General features: G+C 37.8%; 1 protein-coding gene across 4 annotated transcripts; it reads right to left on the bottom strand.

Annotated features, from left to right (window-relative positions):
* Nucleotides 1-402: 402 nt before the first annotated feature.
* On the bottom strand, nt 403-25,442 carry mkln1 (muskelin 1, intracellular mediator containing kelch motifs). 4 transcript variants are annotated; one of them, XM_027151837.2, is made up of 18 exons: nt 25,286-25,442; nt 24,050-24,119; nt 19,816-19,958; nt 19,053-19,141; nt 16,709-16,818; nt 15,500-15,692; nt 14,541-14,621; nt 14,105-14,170; nt 13,372-13,484; nt 12,612-12,824; nt 12,260-12,481; nt 11,211-11,340; nt 8,042-8,189; nt 4,911-5,025; nt 4,635-4,774; nt 3,111-3,213; nt 2,505-2,559; nt 403-2,405 (listed from the first exon to the last, which is right to left on the bottom strand). In XM_027151837.2, exons 1-18 carry the CDS (start codon nt 25,363-25,365, stop codon nt 2,284-2,286), a joined length of 2,193 nt encoding a protein of 730 aa, XP_027007638.1. In that variant the 5' UTR covers nt 25,366-25,442; the 3' UTR covers nt 403-2,283. The 4 variants fall into 4 exon arrangements, with proteins under 4 accessions (XP_027007638.1, XP_027007639.1, XP_047659716.1 ...); XM_027151838.2 differs by having other exon boundaries at nt 14,544-14,621; XM_047803760.1 differs by lacking the exon at nt 25,286-25,442 and adding an exon at nt 25,177-25,228.
* Between the last annotated feature and the right edge of the window lie 1,067 nt (nt 25,443-26,509).

Genomic DNA, 26,509 nt, shown 5'->3' with positions numbered 1-26,509 from the left:
CCTGGTGCAACCCTTGCTTGGGACCAGCGCTGAATCAAACCTGGGCTGTGGCACCTCGCTGCTGGACCACCAGGAGGATCCTTTTCATTCTTACACAAACTTCTTAAATATTTATATGGTCTCAAAGTGTCTAATGTGATTTAGACCTTTTAATTTCCATTTACTATTTTGTATGTATTTTATAAGCTTGTGTTAAAACTTTGCCTTTTCGGGAAAGGTAAAAAACAGGAGTCTGATACACTGGAAACAGTCACTGCTGTTGCATCGTGTTTTTACAATTTCTTTTTTTGTGACCAAGGAATAAAGCATGTCCTTACAGAATAAAGGAGTTCGTTTACAAACATCCATTCATTCATTACAAAGTGTTGAACAAAAGTAGACAAAAAACAAAAGAGACGCTGCTTAGAAAACCTGAACAAAATACAATCTTTATTCAATATGTACATTACATACAATGCTTTAGTTTTTAAGTATTTTCTACACATTCATGTCTGCCACAGTGTAGTGTTCACATATCCCAATATCCTCCTCACTCAGGAGACAAGAGAGGAACAAAAGTCAGATGTCCAGGAACAGGGGAGATGGGGAAAAAAAAAAAAGGAACTAAAGCATCCAAACCAAAGAGTTTTATTAAAAGATCTTCCCATTGTGTTTTTCCTCTTTTACATTCTTCACAATCCATATTTCACCTTCCTGGCACAAACCCTACAATTTCTAAATGACATACAGCAGCTCTAACTGCAGTCAAGCCCAGGAAACACACAATTAGGGATTTCATTTTGAAAACAGAGGCTATGAAAGGGAAAATGAGTTAACATGGACACTAAGTTCAGTTCTACACTGGGGTGCTAGAATGAAGAAATGGGCAGATACATAGAACACGTTAGGGTAAAAAAAAAAAAAAAAAAAAGGAAAAGGAAAAATCTAAGATTACACAAATTGTATGTGAAGGACTTGCGTCTCGATGAATCTGATTTTGTACAGATGCACGCACAACTTTGTATGAGAGAAACTGTTCTTTTATGTGCACTTTTTTATTAATGTAATATACCTCCAATGTGAAGTGCAAGAAGAGATTAAACCAGTTATTTGAAAAAGATCTAGTTGTTAACAATAAAGCCAAAGGTGTCCCAATATATTATGCTTTCAAGGGGAAAAACCTTCAAAATCAGGCTACAAGTAATACTTCAAATAGGAGATCTTATATACACACACATTTATACACGGCAATATTTACACACTACTTTATATGGAAGACTACCTCCAAGTAACATTCCGGCGTGTTCAGTAGTGCCACCACAGAATCCCTAAAACCAAACATATGGCATTGCAGTATCATGTACCTTGATTCCCGAGACTCAGTGGTCATGTGTAAGCTTCAAAACACGAACACAAAACGCGGCAATGACACTTTCTGGAAGTCTCCAGTGAAGTTTTGTGGACAATTTCACACTGCAGGAGTTTGTTGTCACTAATCTGATTATTTGAATTGTTAGTATGTTGTTCTTGAGGTGGCTTTCAGACAGAAAAACTGACGTGCAATACTGCTATGGCACAAATGGGTAAAGGAGACAATTTTTTTAGTAGGAGTGAGTAGAAAATTTCATCTGAAGCATAGCGATTAGATATTTAGATATATCTAAAATATGCACAACAATCCTTAATTCTGTTTTGCTATGCTGACCTATTATAAAAGCAGCAATGGTTGAGGCCCTTACTTAAATCTATTCTTCAGTAAAGAAAACAAGTCAATTTCCATCCTGTAAGCTCAGAAATAAAGTGCAAACTCACAACGGAATCACGCTCGCCTTAATTTGGCAAAATTTTACCAAGCATAAACAAATGCTGCAAATAAAATACCACATTTAATAAACCAACTGCTTCCAAGACCAAATTGTGTGAGATGACCATCATCTCTAATGTACCCATTTCTACAGAATGTGAAATAAAGATGAAAGCTGAGCTTAGACCTGAAACTGAGTGTGACTGGAATAAAAGAGGAAAAACCAAGTGAGTTCCTCAGACAGCTTCTAAGAGGAAAGATAAATGTACACAAGTGCTGCAGACACTTTGGGTGGAGGAATTAAATGTTACAGTAAGTAGGTATTCTCTGGTTTTGTTATTTTGGTTAAATTACCATCAAGGGTAAATCAGAATACCTTCCTGCTTGTGAAGAAACCTCATTCGGTCAGCAAGGGGACTCTGAAGTGGATGTAGAAAAATAACTTCTGTTTATTAGTCTTAGAGGCATAAAGATTGTAGGGAAAGCGCTCAGTCACATGGCTACAGGGTGATGAGGTCAACGAGGTTACCCTTGGGCGGGGTCATGTTGTCGGGGAAGAAGTTTACCAGTGTGTCAAAGAGCTGTGTGCGCTGGGCATACGTCTGATCTACATCAGAAAAGCCTGAAATTTTGAGAAAAGGAAGAAGAATTAAAAAAAAGAAAAAGAAAAAAGAAAAAAAAAAAGAGGCATTTGCTCTACAGACGTCCAGGAATGACTTACCTAGTGGGATGAAGTCTGAGCTGGACTTAAAGAGAGCTGAGGGCAGGAGCTGAAACTGCAAAGCACGATCATTTATTATTAATCAATCACTGGCAGTTTTGTCCAGCATAAAGTTATTAGTGTCACTATGCAATTTGTAAACCTGTTCATTCAATTCAATTATCCAATCAGCCAGTCATGTAACAGTAGCACCTCTACTCTGGGCTGTACATTCAGAGATGCTTGTCTGCACAGCCAAGTGCAGGTTATTGGAGTTAATGTGGCCAGAGAGAACCTCTAATCTGTCATTCTCCTCTTATCCTTTTCATCATTTTCTATCACTCTTTGTAAACTGTAGAGTTGTACACAAGCATCCCAAATAATCAACAGTTTCTAAAATACTTAATCCAACACAGATGGCACCAATAATGCCACAGTCTCATTTTCCCTCATGGTGATATTTTGTTGTGAACAATTAACTACAGCTCTTTACCTCTAGCTGCATGACTGGATGTATGGCGCTGAAGCTACATGATTAGCTGACTGGATAATTGTATAGATAATTACATGAATTACCAGGAATGTGCCAGTAATAAAGTAGAATAATTCGGATGAATCAGCCCATACCTCTTTAGTCTCATCAGGGTCAGAGTGGTCCACAGTCAGAGAGAGGTCATTCTGCAAGTACTGTAGTGCGCTCAGTGGTTCGGTCTGTGCCTTCTCCTCAAACCTGGAAACAATACGAGCACTCAGGAACGCAAATTTCAGCTTTAAACAACAGTTTTAAACTAAACATTTGAAGTATTCAACAGTATTAATGTATACCAATACACTATACATTAACATTATTTAATGTATAGTGTGTATTAGTACACATTAATGTAACTAGCTCAGTAAGTAATGCTAATCCAGATGATTATTAACTATATCCATGTCAAACCTTTTCACCCCTCTGGTAGGAATTTATTAACAGTAAACAACAACTGTTAAATAACAGAAAAATTACAATTATCAAACACGACTGCTGATGAACATGTCAGTGAGCAATAAATCATAACATGTTGAGAGCAATAACTAAAGAAAACCAGCAGAGGGAGCTAACGATGCAGAAATGACTGGCTTGTGGAAAAGTACAACTTGATTTCAATCTAATTTAGTGAAGATGTAATCAGCCCTAATCACAAAAGAAAGTCAGAAACAAGACTGTATACACACACATTTTACATTTTTGACCTGTTGACCCCTTATGGCTCGTCGAGAGCATTGAGGTCATCAGGCCAAAATCTGCTTGTGGTCCCTAAAACCCATTTTAAAACTCGGGGGATCTTTCTTTTCAGTCTGTGGCCCCCAGACTGTGGAACGCATTGCCCCTGTCTCTGCGTGTGGCTGATTCTGATGATTCCTTTAAAAAGCAACGGAAGACACTCTTATTTAGACAAGCTTTTAGCTGACTGGGCTTTTATGGTTTCATCTCTGTTGTAGTGTGTTTTATTATTGAAGAGTTGAAGTTTTATCATCTCTAAAAATTTCTCTTTTTACTTTGTAAGATTGTTTTATTGTACTTTTAAAGTTTTATTGTTATATTTTGTAAAGCACTTTGTGATTTTATCTGTGAAAGGTTCTCTATAAATAAACTTTACTTACTTAGACACACACACACACACACAGTATAATACCATAAACAGCTAGAAACAAGCTGTGTTAATGTAAACTGACTGAAGACTATTAATTTAAGACCCAATAATACTATGTCCATTAAACTGGTATAATGGGTCTTGTCCGTTTCTCAGTTGGCTTACTTGTCTCATAAGCTAGCTGTTGGACCATAAGCTAGCTCTCCAAGTATGCAAGTCCCAATGCTGGGGAATTCCTACATTTTAATGGTCAGAAGGTGATTAATGCACTTGCTCTATATTTTCACTTCTAAAGCAATAGCTCACTGACTTGAAACAGATAAAAAAAAACTGATTCATCTTTGTGGTGGTAATTAACTCCAATTTTATGACAAGACACGTCATGCAACCCTATAATTGTTTATTTTCCTACATCAGGCCCTATCAAGCTTCTCCTTATTTGATAGTTAAACAGTAATTTGGTAACATTAATGTAAAACTTTTCCAAGCAGACAAGAGACGATGTTTAATAAGGTACCTGTACTTGCGGATGAGATATTTGCAGTGTCTCAGTAAATACTCTTTAGATGGACGGCAGAGTTTCAGAGACCAAAAGTCATCCAATCGCATCTTAGGAGAACTAGACTTGCCTGGGTTTCCCCCAAACAGGTAATGCACCTGCATCAAACATGAAAATTAATCAGCATGTGTAAATTTACACAAAGCCAAGCAAATGTGTCTTAAATGCTAGATTTATGTAGATCATCACTGGATATATAAAATCCAGTGTTGAACTACTGATTATTGTTGTTACCTTGTGTAACTCATCATACACGAGCTGGTGAGCGAATCGAGGGCACGGCTCTTCCTCCTGAAGTGTCTTGCTGATGTTCTCCTTCACAGCTTGGTCATTCTTATACACACAGGACCTGTAAGGATTAAACACACATTTATATCAACATCTAACAGTGGCATGTGAACGTACCCACACCACTGCATTGCTGCATATCTAGTCTACACTCCTGTATGGTTTTTGCTGATGTGTCAGATGTCGTTTAATCGAGTCATGTCTAGTAAGGATGTGGGTGAGGTAGCATGCTGGCAAACAAGTTACAAAATACTACCTGTACTATATGATAGAACCACACGGCTTTTGCGAATAAAGGAATTAGCGAATTAAGAATTCAGGATTTGTCTGTAAATAACTGGAGCTTCTCTCACCCCTGCTCTGTATATACACAGTGAACCTCAGTAAAAATAAATAAATAAATAAATGAATAAATAAATAAAAAGAGCACCAAGTCTAAACTAACTTGTCAACTGCCTGCTTTATGCCTCAACCAGTGATACTTTCCTGTTTACTCTTTGCACCCGAGCAACCATGGTTGCACTACACCAAGATGCCCACAATCATCTACCGCATTAGAAAAGCCATTTTCCCAATAATCAGCCTGTACTCCATACATTGCCATTAGTGTGATAGTAGATGGCTAATTAATGTAAGACAATGCTGTGAGCATCACATTTGTATGTTGTACAGTTTGACTGTGATGCCCTGGTGGACATAGAGACAGCAGTGAAGAATAACACCCCATATAATATCTTGACACTGCTAGTGATTACAGCCAATGTGTATGTGAGTCAGAATAAGGCATGAGGGCATTTGCTAAACGTCAAAGCATCCTGGAGGCAGGCTAATATCCTCATTCTTGTGTTATGGATTCTCTGATAACAAGCTTAGGATCTTTATTGTGAAAAGGGCTGGGCGATATGGCTGAAAACTGTATCACGATATCAGTCATTCATATCGGTCATATCGATAATTATTGATTTTTTTTTATGACCCATTTAAAATAAAGACCAGGAGAAAAACATTACATTTAACCATTTTTATTTTAAACTTAACCTTCCTCTGATCATAATCCCCTCAGTTATTAAGACAGAAATGGCAACAACCATGGAAAACTCAAATAATTACAATGTAAACATCAGTCTAAAGTCACAATGAACACTTAACGATTATCTCTTAACATTTAAGGTGTAAAATGAAAGAAAATGTAAGAAATGCTTAATAATGTGTAATAAAATAGTGCAAAGTGTTATAAACATAGAGCTCAGGGATGCTTCTGGTCTGGACACCATTGCTTTAAGAGTGTGTGTGTGTGTATATGTATATATATATATATGTGTGTGTGTGTGTGTGTGTGTGTGTGTGTGTTAGTTAGTGCTGCTTGTGCGGTGTTGTAGCTACAGATGATGTTGGTTGAATACGGCTGTGCTCCAAACAGTGAGCGCGGCTAAGGCGGTAAATAAAGTTCATGGTATTACCAGTCTTTGCGGGGACGACGGTCTTGCATAATTTGCAGTCAACATTGGTCTGACTACGGTCAGGCTTATAATATCCAAAAAACGGCCATACTGGCGAGCTGACTTTTCCTCTTTTACTTACATTTTCCTCGCTCGCTGCTGCTCATTTTCTGCTTATCTGTCGCTGGTTTACTGAAGCACGAGACAACGATATGGCGCAACCAAACATGATACCGTTACATGATTGGCTGTTAGCGTGTCACTCCCTACGTTGCTAGGTTACCAGAGAGAGAGTGCCTTTGTTAATGCAACCAAACTTGCTTCGCAACCTCGGTTTTCTTCCGACGAAGAATAAAAAACTCAAACGTTTTATCGAACACATTTTTTATTGACATCGATCACGTGTCTATCGTGATACATATCGTTATCGTTTTATCGCCCAGCCCTAGTTGTGAAAAGATGGACCAGGGGATCAACAATATGCACTAGTACCATCTTAATTCTTGAGAGTCCTCTCACAGCTTTGTAATGGCTATATAAGTAGATTTCATTAAGTGCTGACATTGCAGCACTGTGTGCTATTTAAAATAAGCCAAACTTGGTTCCCCTTTAAGGACAAAGGCTAGTTTCTTCATGCACACAGACTGTAACCACATAAGCCACAAGATACCCCGGACTAGCATTACTAAATGAAACAATACCAAATTGTTCTTTCAGAATCAGACCGAAAAAACAGAAAACGAACAGACAGAAAAAAATCAGCTAACAGGAAAAAAAACAAGAGGTTCTTTCCTTAGGAAATCTGTGATTGGTTCACACAGACAGGAACACTGTGCTTTTCAATAAGAACCACGATTATCAACTTTAAATTTCTCTTTACAGTTTGCTCACTTGGTCAGGAGGCATTCGTCTGTAAGCATAGAGTTTGTGTTACAGGGAAAACAAACCCTTTGTAACTGTACACTCCCTTTTTGGATCAGCAGTTTCATTTCAACATTTGTTTTCCTATGGCTCCATTTCATTGTAATATTTACTTTGGTAATGCTTCACAGAGAATTAATTGTGTGTGCAGAGCAGAGGTGGACAAATCAGTAGCTTGGGCAGTCAGGACAAACAGATTTTGTGTCCAGAATAGTTTTGCATCCATAGTTGTGGACAAGTAGGTCAACAACCAGAAAAAGAAAGAGCTCTTGTTGACTTTGATGAAACAACAGTATTGCTATCCCAAGTAATATGTTCTAACTTTGACGCTATAACTATGGTAACTATGCCCAAATCTCACCGTGGGCTTCACTCAGTGAGCAAGGAGAAATCCGATTACCCTTAACTTGTACGGTACCATGGAAGTTCCCATATCCTAGTTAGTCTCTAATTAACCACAACATGATACTGGGCAGCACACTGATACTGTTTGGCTCTTGGGATGGCTGAATTGATCATTTGCCCACCCCTGGAAAAAGCATAAGTGAGTGTATATGCATGGATGGACTTATCAAACCATATACAAAACAGAATAGTAAATCAAATCTGATTGCATGTAACACAACAGATTTACCACCGAGTAGAAACAGAGGAGAAATGCAGACTTTCCATGAGGTTGACAATAAGATAGTTAGTGAGAGAGCGAGAGAATCCTACCAGTTGTTGCGGGCGATGTCATAGATCCAGAAGGAGTTGCGGACATTCTCCTCTCGTTTATCTTTGTCTTTGCTAAGGCCTGACAGTACATGAATCTCGTTCAGTTCTGGGTCAATGGTGGCACGCTGGGTGAAGCCGGTCATTGGTACTAAAACACAAAAGATGTACTGTATTCAGCAACACATCCAACTGTTACAATGTCTATTGAATTAATACGCATGTAGAGGAAAAGACTGCACTGCTGCTTGACAGACAGTGTTTTTCCCCCAGTATGCCACCAGGGAGTTCACACATGAATGTACCACCTCTTTGTCTGAATTTCAAGTCCCTTACAACATTTGGCAGCACACATTGTTTACATTGCAACTGAGGGTAAAGGAGTTAAAGCTGTCAGCACAGAGAATTACATCTTCATAACACCGGGTGGTGGTGGTGGTGGGATGTGTGTCGGGGGGGGAACTAAGCAGCAGGGGTCGCACTAAGCAGCAGGGGTAGCAGGAAGGAATGTTCATATGAACATGACACTTAATACACATTGTACTAAAGGTCTTGGTATTAAAGTATTGCCGAGTTCATACACAAAAATGCTCACATCCAATGTATGATTTCTCTGTGGTAAATAACCTACAACTTATTTACATTTCAACAGTTTTTATTCTCTTGACAGCACATCAAGAGTTTTATCTGTGTTTACTGTGAAAAGCTTTACAGTAGCTAAACAAATTAGATATTCAGTAATGTAAACAAACGAACACGAAGAACCTGTCACCCCCAACAATGACTGAACTGTTAACAATCTGAAGGAAGCATTTACTTCATGAAGTTAATGATTTCACTTCACAGCACTTAAATAGTTGCGGTGATGCCCCAAACAACCTGACAATGATTTAAATACTCCTGTCTTTTATTAATGTGCATCGTTTACTTAGGGCAGACATTCTTCATAAAAAGGTGTTTATTTCACATTTTTAGAAGTAGTCTCCATTGTCATCGCCTTTGAACAGCCTGAGCTAAAGCTAACGTTCTCTCACCATGGCACTGAAAGCATTCTGGTTTCTTTGCCAACATGACAACAGGCTGCTGAGTTGAGTGCAAGTGACAGGATCTCATTTTAAATGTAATTCTAAACTGACAAAAAGTATATCAGGCTGTAATAAATAAAATGTGTGCGTTGTCTATTTGCTGTGATTTAGGAGGAATACAATGATTGAAAATGGAGCAGTAACAATAACCACCATCACATCATTTCCCTTCAACAGATAACACATATAATATCAGATAAAGTTCACAATGCTGGGGAAAGTTTTCAGAGAAAGTTCACCAAGAAAAGCAAGGTCCAAGACTGAAAGACCAATTAATTAGTTTATCTACAAAGCCAGCTTATCTGATCCACTTAAGCTTGAATGTGGGATTTACCAAACTGAGGTTCTAACCATCAGAGGCCTGTCACATGCTCAGGTACATGCGTCAATGCAGGGCTTTCACAGGAAATAGCACACAAAGCACGAAACAACACAAAACACCATGCAGTGATACAGAAACTGTGTCTCCATGCACTTGTGTAATGGACCGGCCAAAATGGACCAGTTCTGAACAATAAGAGGCCTGGCACAAAAATGGAAATACTTTTCATTACTCCAAGAAAAAGAAAGATAAACATTTGAGACAGATTATGTGCACAGTGTTTGGACATGCTGCTTCCTTGCTGGCAAAAAACATTCCGTTCTTTCTGTCTGTGTTCTTGCTCTCTGCCACCCCTCTCTCTCTCTCTCTCACACACACACACACACACACACACACTCAAGTTGCCTATTGAAGTTTAAAAGTGTTTATGAGGACAGGAAATGTGCACTACACCTATGTCTGTTTCATTTTTGTTTCTTGGCCTACACTTCTACAGAGGTTTCAACACATCTACATTCTTCATATTGGTGATATAGAAATGAATGATGACAAAGTTTTTAAAAATAGATAGATAGATAGATAGATAGATAGATAGATAGATAGATAGATAGATAGATAGATAGATAGATAGATAGATAGATAGATAGATAGATAGATAGATAGATAGATAGATAGATAGACAACATCAAAGAACTGGACACCACAACTGACCCCTATTAACTTTGCAGCTAATAAAACTTTGTTTTTGTTTGGAAATGCTTGGAATCCTAATTTTGTTTGTGACCCCACATGCATATAAATGTGTGTAGTGTCATGCTTGAGCAATGAAATTACCATCAGGTTTGTAAATTACCACAAAGTGCGTGGGCGTACAGGGATTTCTAAGAAGTAGAATGATAGTCAGCTTCTCAGAATTTGCCGGAAAACGTTGTTCACCTACTGCATTGAAATAAATCCCAGGACAGTCAATAACTAGGGCGAGAATTGTCCAAGTTCGGGAACACATTTTAAAAGGTTAGGTGGATTTACATAATAAAAACCAATGGCACATGGATGTTTGATCATGGATTTCCACAACATTAAATATGAAATAAAAGTTTTTAATAAGAGGAATCAACCACTTTGGGAGATCCTGGTATAGGAAATTAAATAACTAGATCATACTGTATCACCACACCACCCACACATTCTTTTGCCACAACAGCTATTAAACTTTATTCACTTATAATGACTTATAACTTATACTTTATTCACACATAAATGATCATGAAATTACAAATTGACGTATTTTTATCTGCATAAGTCAAGATATGTAAGCACATAAATAATTTCTTGACAATGGTTGTGAGCTATTTATATGATATCTAGTACTAAATGAAACATAGCTTAGTAAAGGTTTTGAATTAAAGCTGCTGTTTTATCACGGTGACGTGAGCTGTCGCTTCATTCCTCACCTCCCGACAGTTAAATGTTTCCGAGTTACAGTACACAGTGTTGACATCATGCATGTCTGACTAAAGCCCATTTCTGAGAATGAGGTCATTTTCTTTCCAGAGAGTCCTTCACTCCTTTCTATGGAGGGATTTCTGATAACGACACCCTCCACTAGTCACCCTTACATTGCATCTTTTAAAATTTTATGATAAGGAATGAAGTCATACCTGCACTTTCGATCAGAGTCTCAGTACAAAGCTCTCAAAACAAAGTAAAACTATCGGCGCAGTATCGCTCCATATTAACATATTCTTGTAAATGTTCTTCTTACCCATTCCAGAGTCTTTCTTGGTGCCGTCTGAGATGATCTCTACATGATCGGCATCCACATCGTAACTGAAGAAGTCGTTCAAGTACGTTTTAGACCTCTGGCCTCCAAACACATATAGGCAGCGATTCCTCTGAGAAAACGAAGCAAACAACCAGTTTTCAACCGTTATCAAGTGCATTTCCTATTAAAGGCAGAGTCTCCGATTTTTGAAAGCCAATGTCGACATTTGAAATCAACAAAAACACACCACTAACCCAAACGGGCCCCCCCCCCTGTATTTATATCTCCGCCCACACATACATACGTAACCCAGGCAAATAATGGAAAGAAATGTGTCTATCACAGGGAAGAACAATACGATTGCAGATAAACAAACAAGCAAAAATGACACACAAGCATAATCATGCAAATGGCCGGCATATATTAGTTCTGTGTAACAAAGCAGTTTAGCACAATTAGTAAGAACTTGGGAACAGCATGACTTTATATTATATTCTAAAATATATGAAGCTTTAAATCAAAATGAATAAATATAAACAATGTGAAGCCACAGCAAGCAATCAAATAGCTAATCCTACAAATGAGATTAAACAAAATCAATACATTTATTTTAATATTACACAGTTACTTATCAGCCAAGCCCAGTACTATTGCAAGCAATGATCTTCGCTGAACTGAGGAAAAATCTAAATAATTAAAGGAAGTTAAAGAATAAAACACAACGGAGTGTGCTGTTATAGGAAAATAATCAATGGCAGGGTGGTGTGTTGCGTCAGCACAAAGTCACACTTCTCAAAAAGACTTGGTTCTAATAACATGTCCTAAAATATTTTATTCCTATTATAATGTAGAACATTGGAAGCGAGTATATATTTACAACACCGAGTGTGGCATGTTATGGACAATAAATAAATAAAATAAATAAACAAAATCGATGACACTTACGAAGTATATAATATGCAGTCCTAACTTTTATGATATAATAAAATGTCTGAGTATCGTTTAACATGTTCACAAAAGCTTCATCTATGCAATGCTGGCAAACTGACCGTGTGAAATAACATGCAGTGTCCAATGCGAGACTGCACATCCTCAGGGCCGGCGTTGCACGAGTCGTCCCTCAGAAGGCTCCAGGTGCCTGCTTGGCACTGGTAAGCATACAGACCGCTGAACTGTGGCTCTGAGGTGCGTCCGTCGTCAACACTGCCATTACACGTCAAAATCCGACCACCAAACGTGTAGATCATGTGCTTCTCCGAGTCCATGCACATCTACAAGAGAAAAAACAAAACATTTTGTTTATTTGTTTTGGTTTGTTGCACTATTTACACTTATAGTGCTATACGTGACCATAGTGCATTATTATATAATGCACTATGGTCCGGATCTTCAGGTGATCACCTGGTGGTCGAACACAAGTTTTGGGCCTCCATCTGCAGACGTGTCCTCGCTGAGCAGTGTCCACGTGTTAGCATCAATGTCGTACCGGTAGAAGTCACTTTTCAGAGACTTGCTGTTTCGGACAGAGGAGTCTAAATAGCGTCCTAGCGTGTAGATCTGCCTTCTCTGAGAGTCGATGCACATCTTATGGCACGAGCGTGCACTGGGACCATTCTGAGACACACACAAACACTCCACAACTTCACTGCTTGCATTTTACCATCTGTATCAAAAGCACAATTCTATCTGCATTCAGAGTTTTGTTTACTCTGTATTAACTGCAACACAATCATATTTTTGTTCATGGTTTTCATTTGATGCAGATATGGTTAGAATTATTAGAACATACTTGATAAAATGTCCAAATATGTCTGAATTCGCCTAATGTGTCTCACTCAGCAGTGTGTGATTTAAATTTGCTTTCCAGGGAACAAATGTGTATCAAAGCACTTTAAAAAAGGTTTCATATCTGAACTATTAACAGTGTCCACAATTAATCTACAGAAAATGATATTTGTCACCGACTCAAGTCTGTTTTAATGCTTTAGTGTCTTACACATCACTCGCTGTGAATTTAAAACCATTACATCATGATGTGATGGTGTTCACATATAATTATATTTCCCCTATTGCGTGGTCATTTCTGGGGGGAATCAAATAATTCTCACAAAATCAGCAGAGAAATTGCTGAGTCACCATCATAACTTCCTGTCTGTCTAACCTCTTTCTCTGTGTCTCTGGAGATACAGGACCACTGATTCTCCTGCACACTGTAGGCCCAGAAATCTGCCAAGTCCTGCGTGCCATCCCAACCTCCAAATAGATACACAGTCTCTGAGAGAGGGAGAGAAATAGAGAGAGAGGGAAAGAGGGAGAGAGGGGGGGGGTTTGGCAGAACAGTTATAGCCTCTGGTCACTCTGCGTGAGAAGTTGTTTGCAACCAGATGTCTTGATGATCTCCCAAGCAAACAGTGCTGCTTTATTCTTGTTATAAAAAGCATCAGACAACAACAGGACTATTACGGTATTGCAGCAATAGTGCTGTTTGTTACACAACACTGCCCGATTTGATTATACGGTCAAAAAAAAAAAACACTTCTGTACAGAATCCTAACTATAACAAGCCATTTAAGGTGAAATAACTAGTTTAAAGTGGCAGTGCAATGCAGCACTGGAGTGCAGGACACGTCTCCATGGCAGCATTGCTATGACGATAGGAACGAAAGTGTTGACGCAAACTGAGCTCAGATGTAGCGAGGTAACTCAAAGCCAGAGTGGCAGAGGGACTATATCAGGTCACTGGAATTGATTTTTTGCTCTCAGAGGATAAATCAGCATCTAAGCTGTCTCGGAAAAAGAAATAAAAAAAAGGACATTTACACACAAACATGCAGTGCTCATATCTACAGCTATTTCGTACCAAATCCAATGATTCAGGATTTGATGAGACTTACCAGTCTGCACATCTATCACCATCTGATGACCACCTCTCATCCCGGGCCTGCTGTCATCCCCATCACCTGAGAGAGAGAGAGAGAGAGAGAGAGAGAGAGAGAGAGAGAGAGAGAGAGAGAGAGAGAGAGAGAGAGATGGGCCAAAAAGAGTGAGCGTGTATGTAATAGGATGTGGAGGATGAACAGGACAGAAAGGTAACAAACATTTTAAAATAAATAAATAAAGAGTACAGAGTGTGTGGGAGAGAGAGAGCAAGTGAGAGAGCATTGGGGGAAAAAAAACAGCGGCAGAATGATGGTAGAATGCGGAAAGGACAAAACAGGAGACTATGAAAACAGCCTTTAATCTTTCAGCCATGTCAGACATTTAATAAGCTGCTGTGTATTCTCAGAGACAGACGGTTAGTATTAAGGCTGCTCAGCAGACCACACTTACTACCTTTGGTGCATTTAGGGATGATCTGACTCCAGCGTGGCTTGTACTCCTGTTGGCTGATGTACTGATTAAACAAGCCATCTACAAAATGTGCACAGGAAACAAGAGACAGTGGAGTCAAAATAGGAAGAGTCAAACCTGTTACAACGTTAAGCTATAAATACATTTAAACCTGTATACTTTAGGCCAAAGATACGTTAAGCCAAATTTAGCCCAGCAGGATGCAGAAACCAAACGGACAAGAACAGAAAAGTACCACTGAAAACGTAAGACATAAAAATTGAGATCATTTTAATGTACGTTTTTTTGTCCATATAATTGTCTTTTAATGTGCAAGGAATTAATAAACATTTTGTAAACATCTTTATAACATGAAATCACATCATTACACTGCTAATAAGTTTTATCAATAACCTTTTTTAGCTTACATATCACTCAAGTTAAGCGATTTAAATGGGAAATATAAGCCATTAAATATTATTGGCATCTCATTCCAGTGTACACAAGTTACATGCAAAAATGGCAAAACCCCTTTTGACCAGGTGGGAATTAAAGTGAATTTAGAGGGTTAGCAAAAGGATTGGAATTAACTTTTTTCAATTAATTAATTAATTAATTAATTAATTAATTAATTAATAAAAAAAAAAAAATAAAAAAAATAAATAAATAAAAAAAGCCGGCAGATTCACATGTACAACCCACACATTCGTTGCTAAACTTGCACAATGCCAATTCATTTGACTTCTAATAGCGCAAGGAACTTTATTAAAAAAATTATTATAATAATAATTAAAAAAAAAGCCAAGCTGCATTTTAAATTAACTTGCTTTAGCATTATTAAACACAAGCTGCATTTATTCAGTCACATTTGCTCATAGCTCACACAAGTTTTCATTTAATTAACAATAAAATTAATAATAATGAAATTGATTAAACGGACGCAGTCTTAAGTGTGCTACCTCTCACAGCTTTGTCGATAAGCTCCTCGCAAGCATCAAAGTCTCCACGGAGGACCAGGCGCTCATGGAGGTGAGTGAGCATGGGGTGCTCCAGTGCTATGCGGGTCTTCTTCTGCAGCGACTCAAAAGCCTCGGTGTAGTTGTGCTGCCGGAAGTGCTTCAGACACAGACGGATAGCCTCCTGTTCACGATACTGCACAAAAGACAAACAGGTAAACAGCAGGAACCAGTAGCACGACCCTGTCAGAACTCTAGAACACTAGTGCTGGTTTACACTACACACACAAAAACAGATCATTTAGCATTGATGATAAATCTAGTGGACTAAACCTGAAATTATAAGTCATAGCTAACTTTCCTTTTAAGTTAGTAATGTACTAAAAATGATATAAAAAAAAAAAAAGTGTCAATATGTGCAATGTAAAACTAAAAAGCATTAAAATGTCACAATGGCATTCGTTCATTAAAGTTTTAAAGAAACAAGTTCAGATTCAATGGAAGGAAATGACATGCAAACTGTTCTGATTAATGAGCAGCAACTGAGGAATCAGCTTCAGTCATGTGGATAAAAGCCACATATCAGTCCCTTATTTACATTTCATATGCATATGACACGCCTGGTTTACCACGTACACAAATCATTTACATGAAAAGACCCAAATTATGCTGATAATTTGATACTGAGGAAACAAACAGGAAATTATTCATCACTAGGCTACAAAAATGGACAGAATAAAGCAGGAAACTAAGAGCAAAACAGAATGTAGTTCAAACTGCCATTGTTGGGGTTGCTACATACCCAGATGCATTTTTAAGTCATTATTATCACAATTAATTATGATAAAAGGGCAAAAGAAGAAAAGAAAAAAAGCAAAAAAAAAAGGAAGAACAAAAAAAGTGAAAGCATAAATCAACAAAACTGAAAAAGCAGGAAATGACGCAAAAGGGAAAGAAAACAAGCAAAAGACAACAAAAAACAAAGAAGACAAAAAGAAAAAGGTAGAGCAAATGAAAGAGTGAAATGGTTAGTATTAATAGAACAACTTTTCCCTATAGAAAAGGCCATAGTGATAGTGATTAATACAGACAGTGCTTGTGAAACATCTGCAGCACTGATACATAGAGAATATAATGCTATGCTAGCTCAGTTGTCTCAATCCCATCCTCACCAACATCACTGAGGTCATTGGTGCTGGTGAACATACTCACCTTACTGTACCAGTTAAGGCAGGGCTGGACTACATCTGGATCTTCTATCCCATGCAGCTCAATGTACCAGATACTGAAGTTAAAACTGGGGCCCCATGACATCAGAGGCACTGAAAACACAGAAGAACAGACGCAGGTCATCAGCAGCCGCATTCCAAGATACTAGCCATTTTTTACCTCTGAACGCCCCGTAAAAAAAAACACCTGAAATGTTCTGAAAACATTGAATGATTTTTTTTAACAGCAGCTCTGACAGGCAATTCACAAGTTTATATTAAAAGCACTTGTTTTAATACATTACTGTTTCTATAGTAACCACTAGTTCAAAAAGTCTTGTACGGCGGTCGCCCCATATGAACTGATATTTTCAAAGTCTGTCATTGTTGATACGGTGATGTTTGAGCAAATACCACTGGTTTACTCATTGTCACGACTCAGAATGCATGCGGCATCGTTTTATTCTTTGTATGCTCAGGTGCAATAAGAAACTGTTAAGATGTTACCATTAACTGTACATATAAACATCAGTCCAAATATTTCATATCGTACCATAATTAAATTAAAACAAATTCCTGAAATCACATTCAGACTAAACGTAACATGTGAATTAACTGATGAATTGCAATGAAATGAAATGTTAATGAGACATCACCTCTTAAGACAAAATGACCCCTAGGGGATGACCCAGAAACAGACTTCATTGCAGCTTTAAAGCATTAAATCCTCTAAAAACACGAAAAAACTTATTTTTCTAGTAAAGTTTATACTCTCAAGATTTTTTAAGCCCACACAAAAAGCATAATATGATTCATAGCCGTCATACTATTTGAAAAATTTTTTTGGAGTAAACTGACCTAGGTGGCGCTAGACCAGTTTTCCCCTTACCTTTAGACGCTTCCCTTTCTTCACTGGGGTAATATTTTCCAAAACAAATATTCCACAAAAATCCCCAAAGGTCCAAGGAACTGGAATCTGTAAGCCTTTTAATCCAAAACGCTTTGGTCGCCTCGCAAATATTGCGTTTGTGTTCCGAAAACTGGAAACAGTAGTGCGCTACCATCTTGTTTTTCGGCTCTAACTTCTCATTGGGGGTTTCAAAAATTCTAAATTTACAGCCCAGGGCCTAACGAATCAAACAAGCCCTCACTTGTGCCAATCGGTGCTTGTATTGCATGACATCATTTTTGGGAACCCTCTTTGACTGACAATTACTCCTTCCAATAGCAATGAAATGGTCCGGTACCTCTACAGCTCTTTAGTCAATAAGGAGACGATTCCAACGGTATGCAACATGCTGCGTCTCCGAAGCCTCGGTCTGTGCAAAAAAGTTGCGCAAAGGATTTATTGCGCAATCCTCGACTTTTTCAGTCTCACAGCTCAAGGTGTCAGGTTACAGGCCTTTTTTCACAGCAGACTTGTAGACAGAGAGGCTCTGTGTGTTTTAGGCCTTTTAAACTGAGCATGCAGTCTTTTAATTCAAAGTTATACAGTAAACAAGTACACAAGAAACACATGACCGGACGGACATGATCGTAGAAAAATATTTTTATTGAAGCCATTTTTGGGTCTTTTGACTTGAAATTTTTTTGGTGAAAACCAAGACATGTGGCTATGACCCTCAGTTGTTATTTGGTCCCTAACATGTTCCAGAGAAATAAGATTAATCAGTTTATCAGGTAAACAACTCAGGCGGAAATGAAAACCTTCCATTCTAGCCTCTGTAACTTTGTGCCAGTAAGGCCTAGAATCAAAAAGTATCTGAAACTAATCTCTTCTTTCCAATGAGAACAGGCTCACCCCTGTGTGTCAAAGTATGTGGGAGCTGTACCACTTTTTGTTGGGTATGTCATGTAGGCGAAAAACCTGCAATAGGGGGTGAGATCCTTATAAAATATATTGTCTGGAATAGCAAGAAAATCAAGACACCCATATTTTCACTCTGCCAGATTACTAGTTGTGAGCCGTTCACCTCACTGCCTGTCTTGAGCAAAACAGAAATAAAATGTTTACAACTGGCATTTCACCCATTTTGGGCAACATTGATCTGCAGCAATTTAGATGGAAATCCATTAGCACAGATGTTTCCGATGCAATTTACAATAAAACACTAAAAGTGGCTCATATATATATATATATATATATATATATATAGAGAGAGAGAGAGAGAGAGAGATAGATAGATAGATAGATAGATAGATAGACAACCGTTCCACTTTCTACTAATACTTAAAGACATGGTACTCGGCTTGATTTTCCCCACAACCATCATTTATGCATCGAATGATCCCGAATGAGTCACCCTGCCGAGTTTACTCTGATGTCACACTTTTAGTGAATCACTCACCTATTTTGATGTATCTGCAAGGGAACATCTGCTCATCGATCTTGTGCTTCAGTGTGAACGTCTCCTTGTTGAAGTCATTCTTAAGGCCACTATGACAAAAGAATTAAAGCAAACCATTAAGCCATGCCCTGATATGAATGATTGATGATTATGTTTATACCGCAGAGCTGTTGAATCTCCTCAATCGAGTTGGAAAAAAGTTGATTCATTTTCTACAAAAGCAGCTCTGACAGTATTTCCAGGTGTAATTCATGTCACAGGTTTATATTAATCAGCTCATTATGGTTTCCATAATAACACTTCATACTTTTAGGGTGGACGTTATACATAATCAACAATTGCTGATATGGTAAACTCTCCTTACAGGGACTTCTTGCAACATTAATGGAAGGAGTCACCAGTAGCAGTGCTTGGTATTAATCAGAAAAGCTTTCAGGACAGAGGAGATTATGATGCCGACAGCGTTTTATTATTTAAAATTTATCTGTAATTTATTATTTCAATATTTCGGATATATTTGAAATGGACAAGGTGCTAGGTTAAAGATAAGAAGGTCAGGTGTTCAAGCACCACAAAGTTGGCACTGTGGAGCCCTTAAGCTATGCAATTAACTGTCTTTTATTCGTAGAATGAAAATTTTATAGACATACAGACATACATACACACACATTCATAAATGCACACATTCATACATGCACACACACACTGTACATACATACACACACACACACACATAAAAAAGGCTTCTTGTCTGTGGACTAACCTGGACAAGAGTTCGGTCATGTTTTCCTCACTCATGCCTCCAAACACCTTGAACTTCTTCAGATTGCAGACATGTGTTTTCTCATACTTGCCATATGTAATGCTTAGTACAATCGCTGGTCTCTCCAATTTTAAGATGAGATACTGTGAAAAAAGAGAAAATGGTCCATTTTAACAAATAAATCTGAGAAAACCAGACATGATATAACTTTACACATGGTGTTAACACATGGTATTGTTCAGAGTCCAGAAGAACTTAATTTCCCTTTACAAACAAGGCTGATTTAAAACATTAGGCAGAAAACATAGACTTGGAGTGTTAGAGTGGGCAGAAATCATCATGCCGTGCTGGACACCGACTTTCCACATTGCAGTGGCCTCTGATCTACAATTCCAACTGTAGGCAGAGATGTTGCTAAAACACTGAAAATCATAAAATGACTTTGTGGAAGCAGAGACTCAATGACATTCTGATATGATTTTATGTTTGTATCCTAATGTACAAGCCTTATTCGTTATGTTTTAAAGACAAAAAAAATTACATTAGTTTTGTCATGTTATAGCATGACTACGTGCTACAAAAGGGATACAGACGCTCACGGATATTGATTTCTGCGTGCTCGCGCCAGTTTGTCTTTTCCGTTAAAGTACGACGGCAATGCGTTTAAAGGCATGACTTATGTTTCCTATATAAATACTGGCAAATAAAGTAAAACTTGGGCACATGCCCCAGTAAAGGAGTCTAACGACGCCTGTGGTTCGGCAGGCTTATTAAAATGGATGAAATTCACAATTCTGGCTTAACCTTTGAAACGTCAAGTCCTCACTTGTAAAAAACAGTCACTGTAAGAAGAACTGAAGAAGGACAGAGACAGATGAAAACCACATTCTTTTTGACGGCTCTCCGCTTGTAGCGTTGAAGAGTTTTAAACTGGCGCTATGATTGGTCGAATTATTATTTTCCCAGGTTGCTGCCCAATGCGGTTACAACCATAGGCACATTGCCTGGTGCACAAATGCACAGACAGTTGAACTCAAAGGCATCAATGGTTTTTTACAATGCGTATTTTGAAGTGACAAATCATAGCAGATGTCTAAATGCGTATCTGCTACACAAAATGCGTAAAGGTTGGCAGGTCTGCATCTATATAGTGCTGTCTTTTAATGAAGTCAAATGAAATCTCTAAATGCAGCTTTTTGGAGGTAAACAGACTTTAAAATGCTGTATGTTTATTCCGGTTGAAATTCATACAGAAGAGAGAGACATCAGTAGTTTTTATACCTTCATATTTATTTTAATTTTATTTATTTATTTATTTTATTGTAACCTGTCTTAGCCTTGCAGTTTGTCACACAGTGCGCACACAAAAATGGTCCAGGAAGAAACACAGTTTAACAATTGACACCATGGTTTAAAACAATATGCGTCAAAGCAGTTTACACAAACAGATAAATGCCTGTGTCAGAGAAACAATGGCATCCAGTGTTCAGGGTCATTTAGGGTCTCTAACTATTGATTTCTTGTCTTTGCAGTCCCTGTAACCCAAAAATCATTGAATGTTCTGCGTTATTAATTCAGTAAATGCACTCAACATTAAACATTTTGTATTAATAAATATATATAAAAAAATTAATGTCTGGTGTTTAAATATTGGAATCATAATAGTCCAAAAGCACCCTTAAGCATATAATGTACACATGAAAGCATACTGATGTTATTTCAGTGTGTAGTCACTCTGCACTGTGTCCAGGGAAAGGTGGGAGAGCTGGGTGGTAAATCAGTGATAAAGTGGCTCTGCTTTACCACAATGCTTCGGTGAGCAGATCTCTTATTTTGCAAAAGTATTTGCACTCGATTCCTATGTCCTTGCTTATCGACCTGTATCCCCAAATCAACAGAGCAAGTGGTGCAGCGACAAAAAGCAAGAACAACCCACTCTCTCTCAGAACCTAGCCATGGAAAGCTGTCTGAATAAAAAACTTGCAATCTCACAGTGAAAAGATGTTTAACTTCTACAATATGGTAAGTTTTAATAGAATTTTAACTGTTTCCTAGTTATCGACAAATGACTAAGTCCAGGAATGCAAATGAATGAATCTTCAGTCTATGCTGCCTTCAGTATTGAGCATTAGCAGCAGCGGGCACCAGAGACACATTTCTGACTGTATAAGCATACATCATGGTACAATATACATGAATATTTAGTGACATCCCAAATAAAATACATCACAAGCAAACTTGCAGTGCAAGGTTAAGGAAAGGCCACAAAATTACGAATGGTGTTGCAAAATCAGGGTTAAAAGTTGAACATGCATGTGAATACACCTAAACAAAACCCTTTCAATTTCCTCTAGTCCAAACCACAAGTCTGTCTGCACTGCCTAGTATGTGCCAACACAACTGACTGCTTCCTTTTTCCATTTTAAGATTAGCCAGAGTATGGAGCAGTGCATTTAATCTTTGAACAAAGAAAATAATGCATCAGACCATAGACCAAAATCCCTGCCTAAAGCCTGTGGTTAAACACAGTCAGAAAAAATTATGGTCCACACTAATATTTATTTTCCCTCTTGTTTTCATTGGAACTGTGAGAATAGAATTTGTGAGGACAAAATGTGTATATATTAGTTTATTATTGAGCAAGACCTAGAATACTCAAACCATTTTGTGCAACATCTCTCATTTGTAAAATGGGGAAAAAAAAAAGTCATCACGCGACTGCCTACATTCTCCTTAAAAGCACCACCAAAAAAAATGAGGTTATCTAGACTGAACCATTTTTGGTTACCTAAAGAACATTTTAACTGATGGCTCTTTTGAGTGCTCCTGACACATTCCACAAACAGCTGCATGCAGGTAGCATAGAGTCCCAGCTAAATATGCAGCCAAGACCTTGGACAGAATTTGTTTAAAGTTGTGTAAGATTTCTCACTGACATTTCACCCACAGTGTTTTAATGTCCTAGAGCTGAGGTTTCTAACCACTGGATCTCGGCCCAGTACTGGACTCTAGCAGTTTTCTTTCCCTTTTCCAGCTCAATGAGTAGTAGTGAGAGAGTACAGTATGGTTCATCATTATGTTGTCACTTTTTGTGTAAAAGAGACTTGACTACAGACTGTATCTCTAGGACCAAAATGATTACCTCATCAATTGTGGGAACAAAACTGAGAAATCAAAAGCTGATGGCTCTACAGAGAACCAAAAATAAGATCACTCTAAAGCAGCATAGTGCAACTTTCAATTTGATCCAATACACCTCCAAAAGATCATCACTACACAGGACTAATGCTGCTATCCACTGTTTTGGCAAAAACCCAACCACTGATAAGAATAGGAGAAAATTGTCTTACTCAGGTACAGTGGATAACATTTTCCAAAACACTTGCAAAAAGGTTGTACAGAACAAGTTCCATAAACATTTGGACAGTGTCATAAGTATTGCTTTAGCTTTCTACCACAGCGTAGGTGAGTTTATACATGAATAAGTCTCACATAATACTCTCTGAACCCTGTGTGTTTAATTTAAAGGTGTGTGTGAACAGTGTAGGGATTTCAGTCAGAGTTGTTTTCAGTCATCTTCTGGGCTGTAGGTGTCTCAAGCTCACTAGTGTGTTCTTTTCTTCACAAAAAAATAAAAAATAAAAAAAAATAAAAAAAAACGTACAAAATACTTGATTTGGCCACACCTAACATTTTTCTCTCTCTATTTTTCAGCATACTATATCTACAGTGTAAGGACTTACTTTAGCAGCAGTAACAAATCTTTGGACTTCATATTGAGAGTTAAAGGATTCCGAATGCAAAATCAACTCTAGACCTTTTATATCTGCTCATCTGATGTCAAGACGAAACAATAGATCACTGAGAAGAATATTGTCTAATTGTAATCTCTCAAAGGGAAGTGGGTTAAAAATAGAAAAAACTTTATATGTTTAAATATTTATGGAACTAAATGGCCAGAGAGATAACTATAGACTAAAAAGTGTCTTTTCAAAATTCAATTAGTACAATATAGATATACAAGATGCATGTTAAGATAAACTGGAAATCAAACCAGATTTCAAACCTCTCAGAGAATGAGCAGTTGTTAAGACTATAGTGATCCTGGTTTTAACAGCAACAAAATATTCACAGGTTCAAAGAATGAGACTAATCCACACGTCATCAGGCTATTTATGTAGCATTCTGTATAAATGGCCCATAGCATTGCTCTGAATGTGGTACAAATACACACCTGTGGTGGATAATTGCTTTCTGATGACCATCTGGAAGACTGGTCATTGGGTTTATCGATCAAAATGTTCCTGCAAAAAAAAAAAAAAAAAAAGCAGCAAATTACATGACGCACACTTTTCCAATCATTGCTTGCATCTTAAACATCAATAAAAACTCATTTCAGTTAAACTAATAATGCATTTATAGCAACTACTTATAAATAATCTAAAGATTATAGGTGGAGTTACTCTGACATTGTTTTCTTGTTATAAAATCAATAACTGATCTGTTTCCCAGACAATGTATAACAATTACCTTGTACACTACATATACATAGTGCACTACATATGGTGCACATCATTGTATTGTACACTGAGTGCCAATAATTCCGAGTTTGTAGTGACACTTAGACATTATAAAGCTTGTAACCCCACAGACACTGTTCAGTGACATTTCTAACTATTACTTATAACTAATACATCAATGCTAAAACGAGCTCATGTGTAAGCTGCAGGTGTGTAGAGTGTTAACAGCCTGCAAATATTTACATGAGGCAAAAATAGCATGAAAAACGCGGGTGACATTCCAGTAGGGTCTCGTCACAGTTAGTTAACACGGTTTATAAAGAAACCAAAAGTTAAATCTGAGACAGCTGGATCTTGCCTTCAGCTCTCAGTAAGTGAAACGTTAGCTTAAACTTTCACTTAAGCGAGCATGCTAATTAACTTATCGAACATGCTAACTATAGCTTAGCCGACTGTCCGATTTCATTACACACAAGTCACACATAACGGGTGTCTCCACCAAACACATATTAAACTTATCTGCGTTAAAGTGTATTTAATATTTTATTTTTCCTGCACAGACGTTGGATAGATAGCATGTTAGCAAGATGCCTAAATACAGAGAGCTGCATAAGAGATAGCAAGAAAATAGAGAGCGCTAACTAACAGCTAGCTAGTGAATAGCTTCCTAGCAGAAACGGTAATCGTGCATAATTGTTAGCCACAAACGCAGCGCGAGCTTCGGCGTGAATATTTTCATGAGGCGTTCAGTGACTGTGCTAAGCTAAGCTAAGCTAAGCTTGGCTAGGCTAAGCTAAGCTTGGCTAGGCTAAGCTAACCGCCCAACTGACTTGCAAATAACCTGGTTATGTATTAGGCAGAACACTTGAGCCGTTTTATCCAGCTGAGCTGCAGCTTCTGTGTGCGACTAAACTGAAAAAGTTGCACAAGTGTTCCGTGACGTTACTCACTCGGGTAAATATGTCGAGGAGTAGGAACTCCATTTATAAACAGTGTAGGAAAGCACTCGGCTCTCGGGAACCACCGCCATCTTGTTGGAGCACAAACAACAAGCAGCGCGTCGCGTGCAGGAGCCTCCTGTGGGCGTGGCAGCATCTTAAAGGGACCGCGTGCGAGAATTTCAAGTTTGTTCAAATTATAAAACCTAAATAAACGTTCAAAACCTACCTGAAATTACTCAAATTACGGTGGCCGAGAAGTGCGAAACAAATGAATAAAACAAAAAACACATCAACAAATCCGAAAACAAATTAACAAATCCGAAAACACATTAAACAAATCAAAAAACACATCAACAAATCCGAAAACACATTAGCAAATCCGAAAACAAATTAACAAATAAAAAAAACACATTAACAAATCCGAAAACACATTAACAAATCTGAAAACAAATTAACAAATCTGAAAACAAATTAACAAATCCGAAAACACATTAACAAATCCGAAAACGCACCAACAATTCAGACAACTTGGAAACGGTAGGTATAGTTTGTGAATGGAAACTTACCATTGGTGTAGTCTAGTTTTTTTGTTGTGAGTATACTGTGAGTATACTGTGAGTATACTGTGAGTATACTGTGAGTATACTGTGAGTATACTGTGAGTATACTGTGAGTATACTGTGAGTATACTGTGACCCCCCCAGCCTCATACGCACCCATCCTAGAGCGACACCCCACAGGCACCACCACACTCACTAATGCATAAAATATGCCTCTACATGTAATTTAGAGCATTATTAAAGACTGCTTATGTTATCAACATTCCAATTTATTATAAGCAACAAAAGACAGTCAGCTGATAAAACCTGTGCACCAGGTCCCATATTCATATTTAAGGCTAAATGTAATCAGACAGTTGGCAGCACCCATTGACTTTCACAGTAGGAAAAATATAGACTATGAAAGTCAGTGGGTGCTGCCAACTGTCTGATTACCAACAATTTTGAAAATATCATCTTTTGTGTTAAACAGAAGAAAGAAACTCGTACAGTTTTGGAACAAATTGAGGGTGAGGAAATAACACAATTTTCATTTTTGGGTGAACTTTACCTTTAAGAGCTACATTTAGCCTTAAATGTTATATGAATATGGGACCTGGAGCACAGGTTTTACCAGCTGTCAATTTTCAATGTATATTTAAGAGTGAACAATAAACATTTGTTCAGTTCTATC

This window comes from Tachysurus fulvidraco, chromosome 19 (assembly GCF_022655615.1).
Source record: "Tachysurus fulvidraco isolate hzauxx_2018 chromosome 19, HZAU_PFXX_2.0, whole genome shotgun sequence".
Classification (NCBI taxonomy): domain Eukaryota; kingdom Metazoa; phylum Chordata; class Actinopteri; order Siluriformes; family Bagridae; genus Tachysurus; species Tachysurus fulvidraco.
Note: the sequence above shows the minus strand (reverse complement) of the source record. Positions and strands in the feature narration are given on the sequence as shown.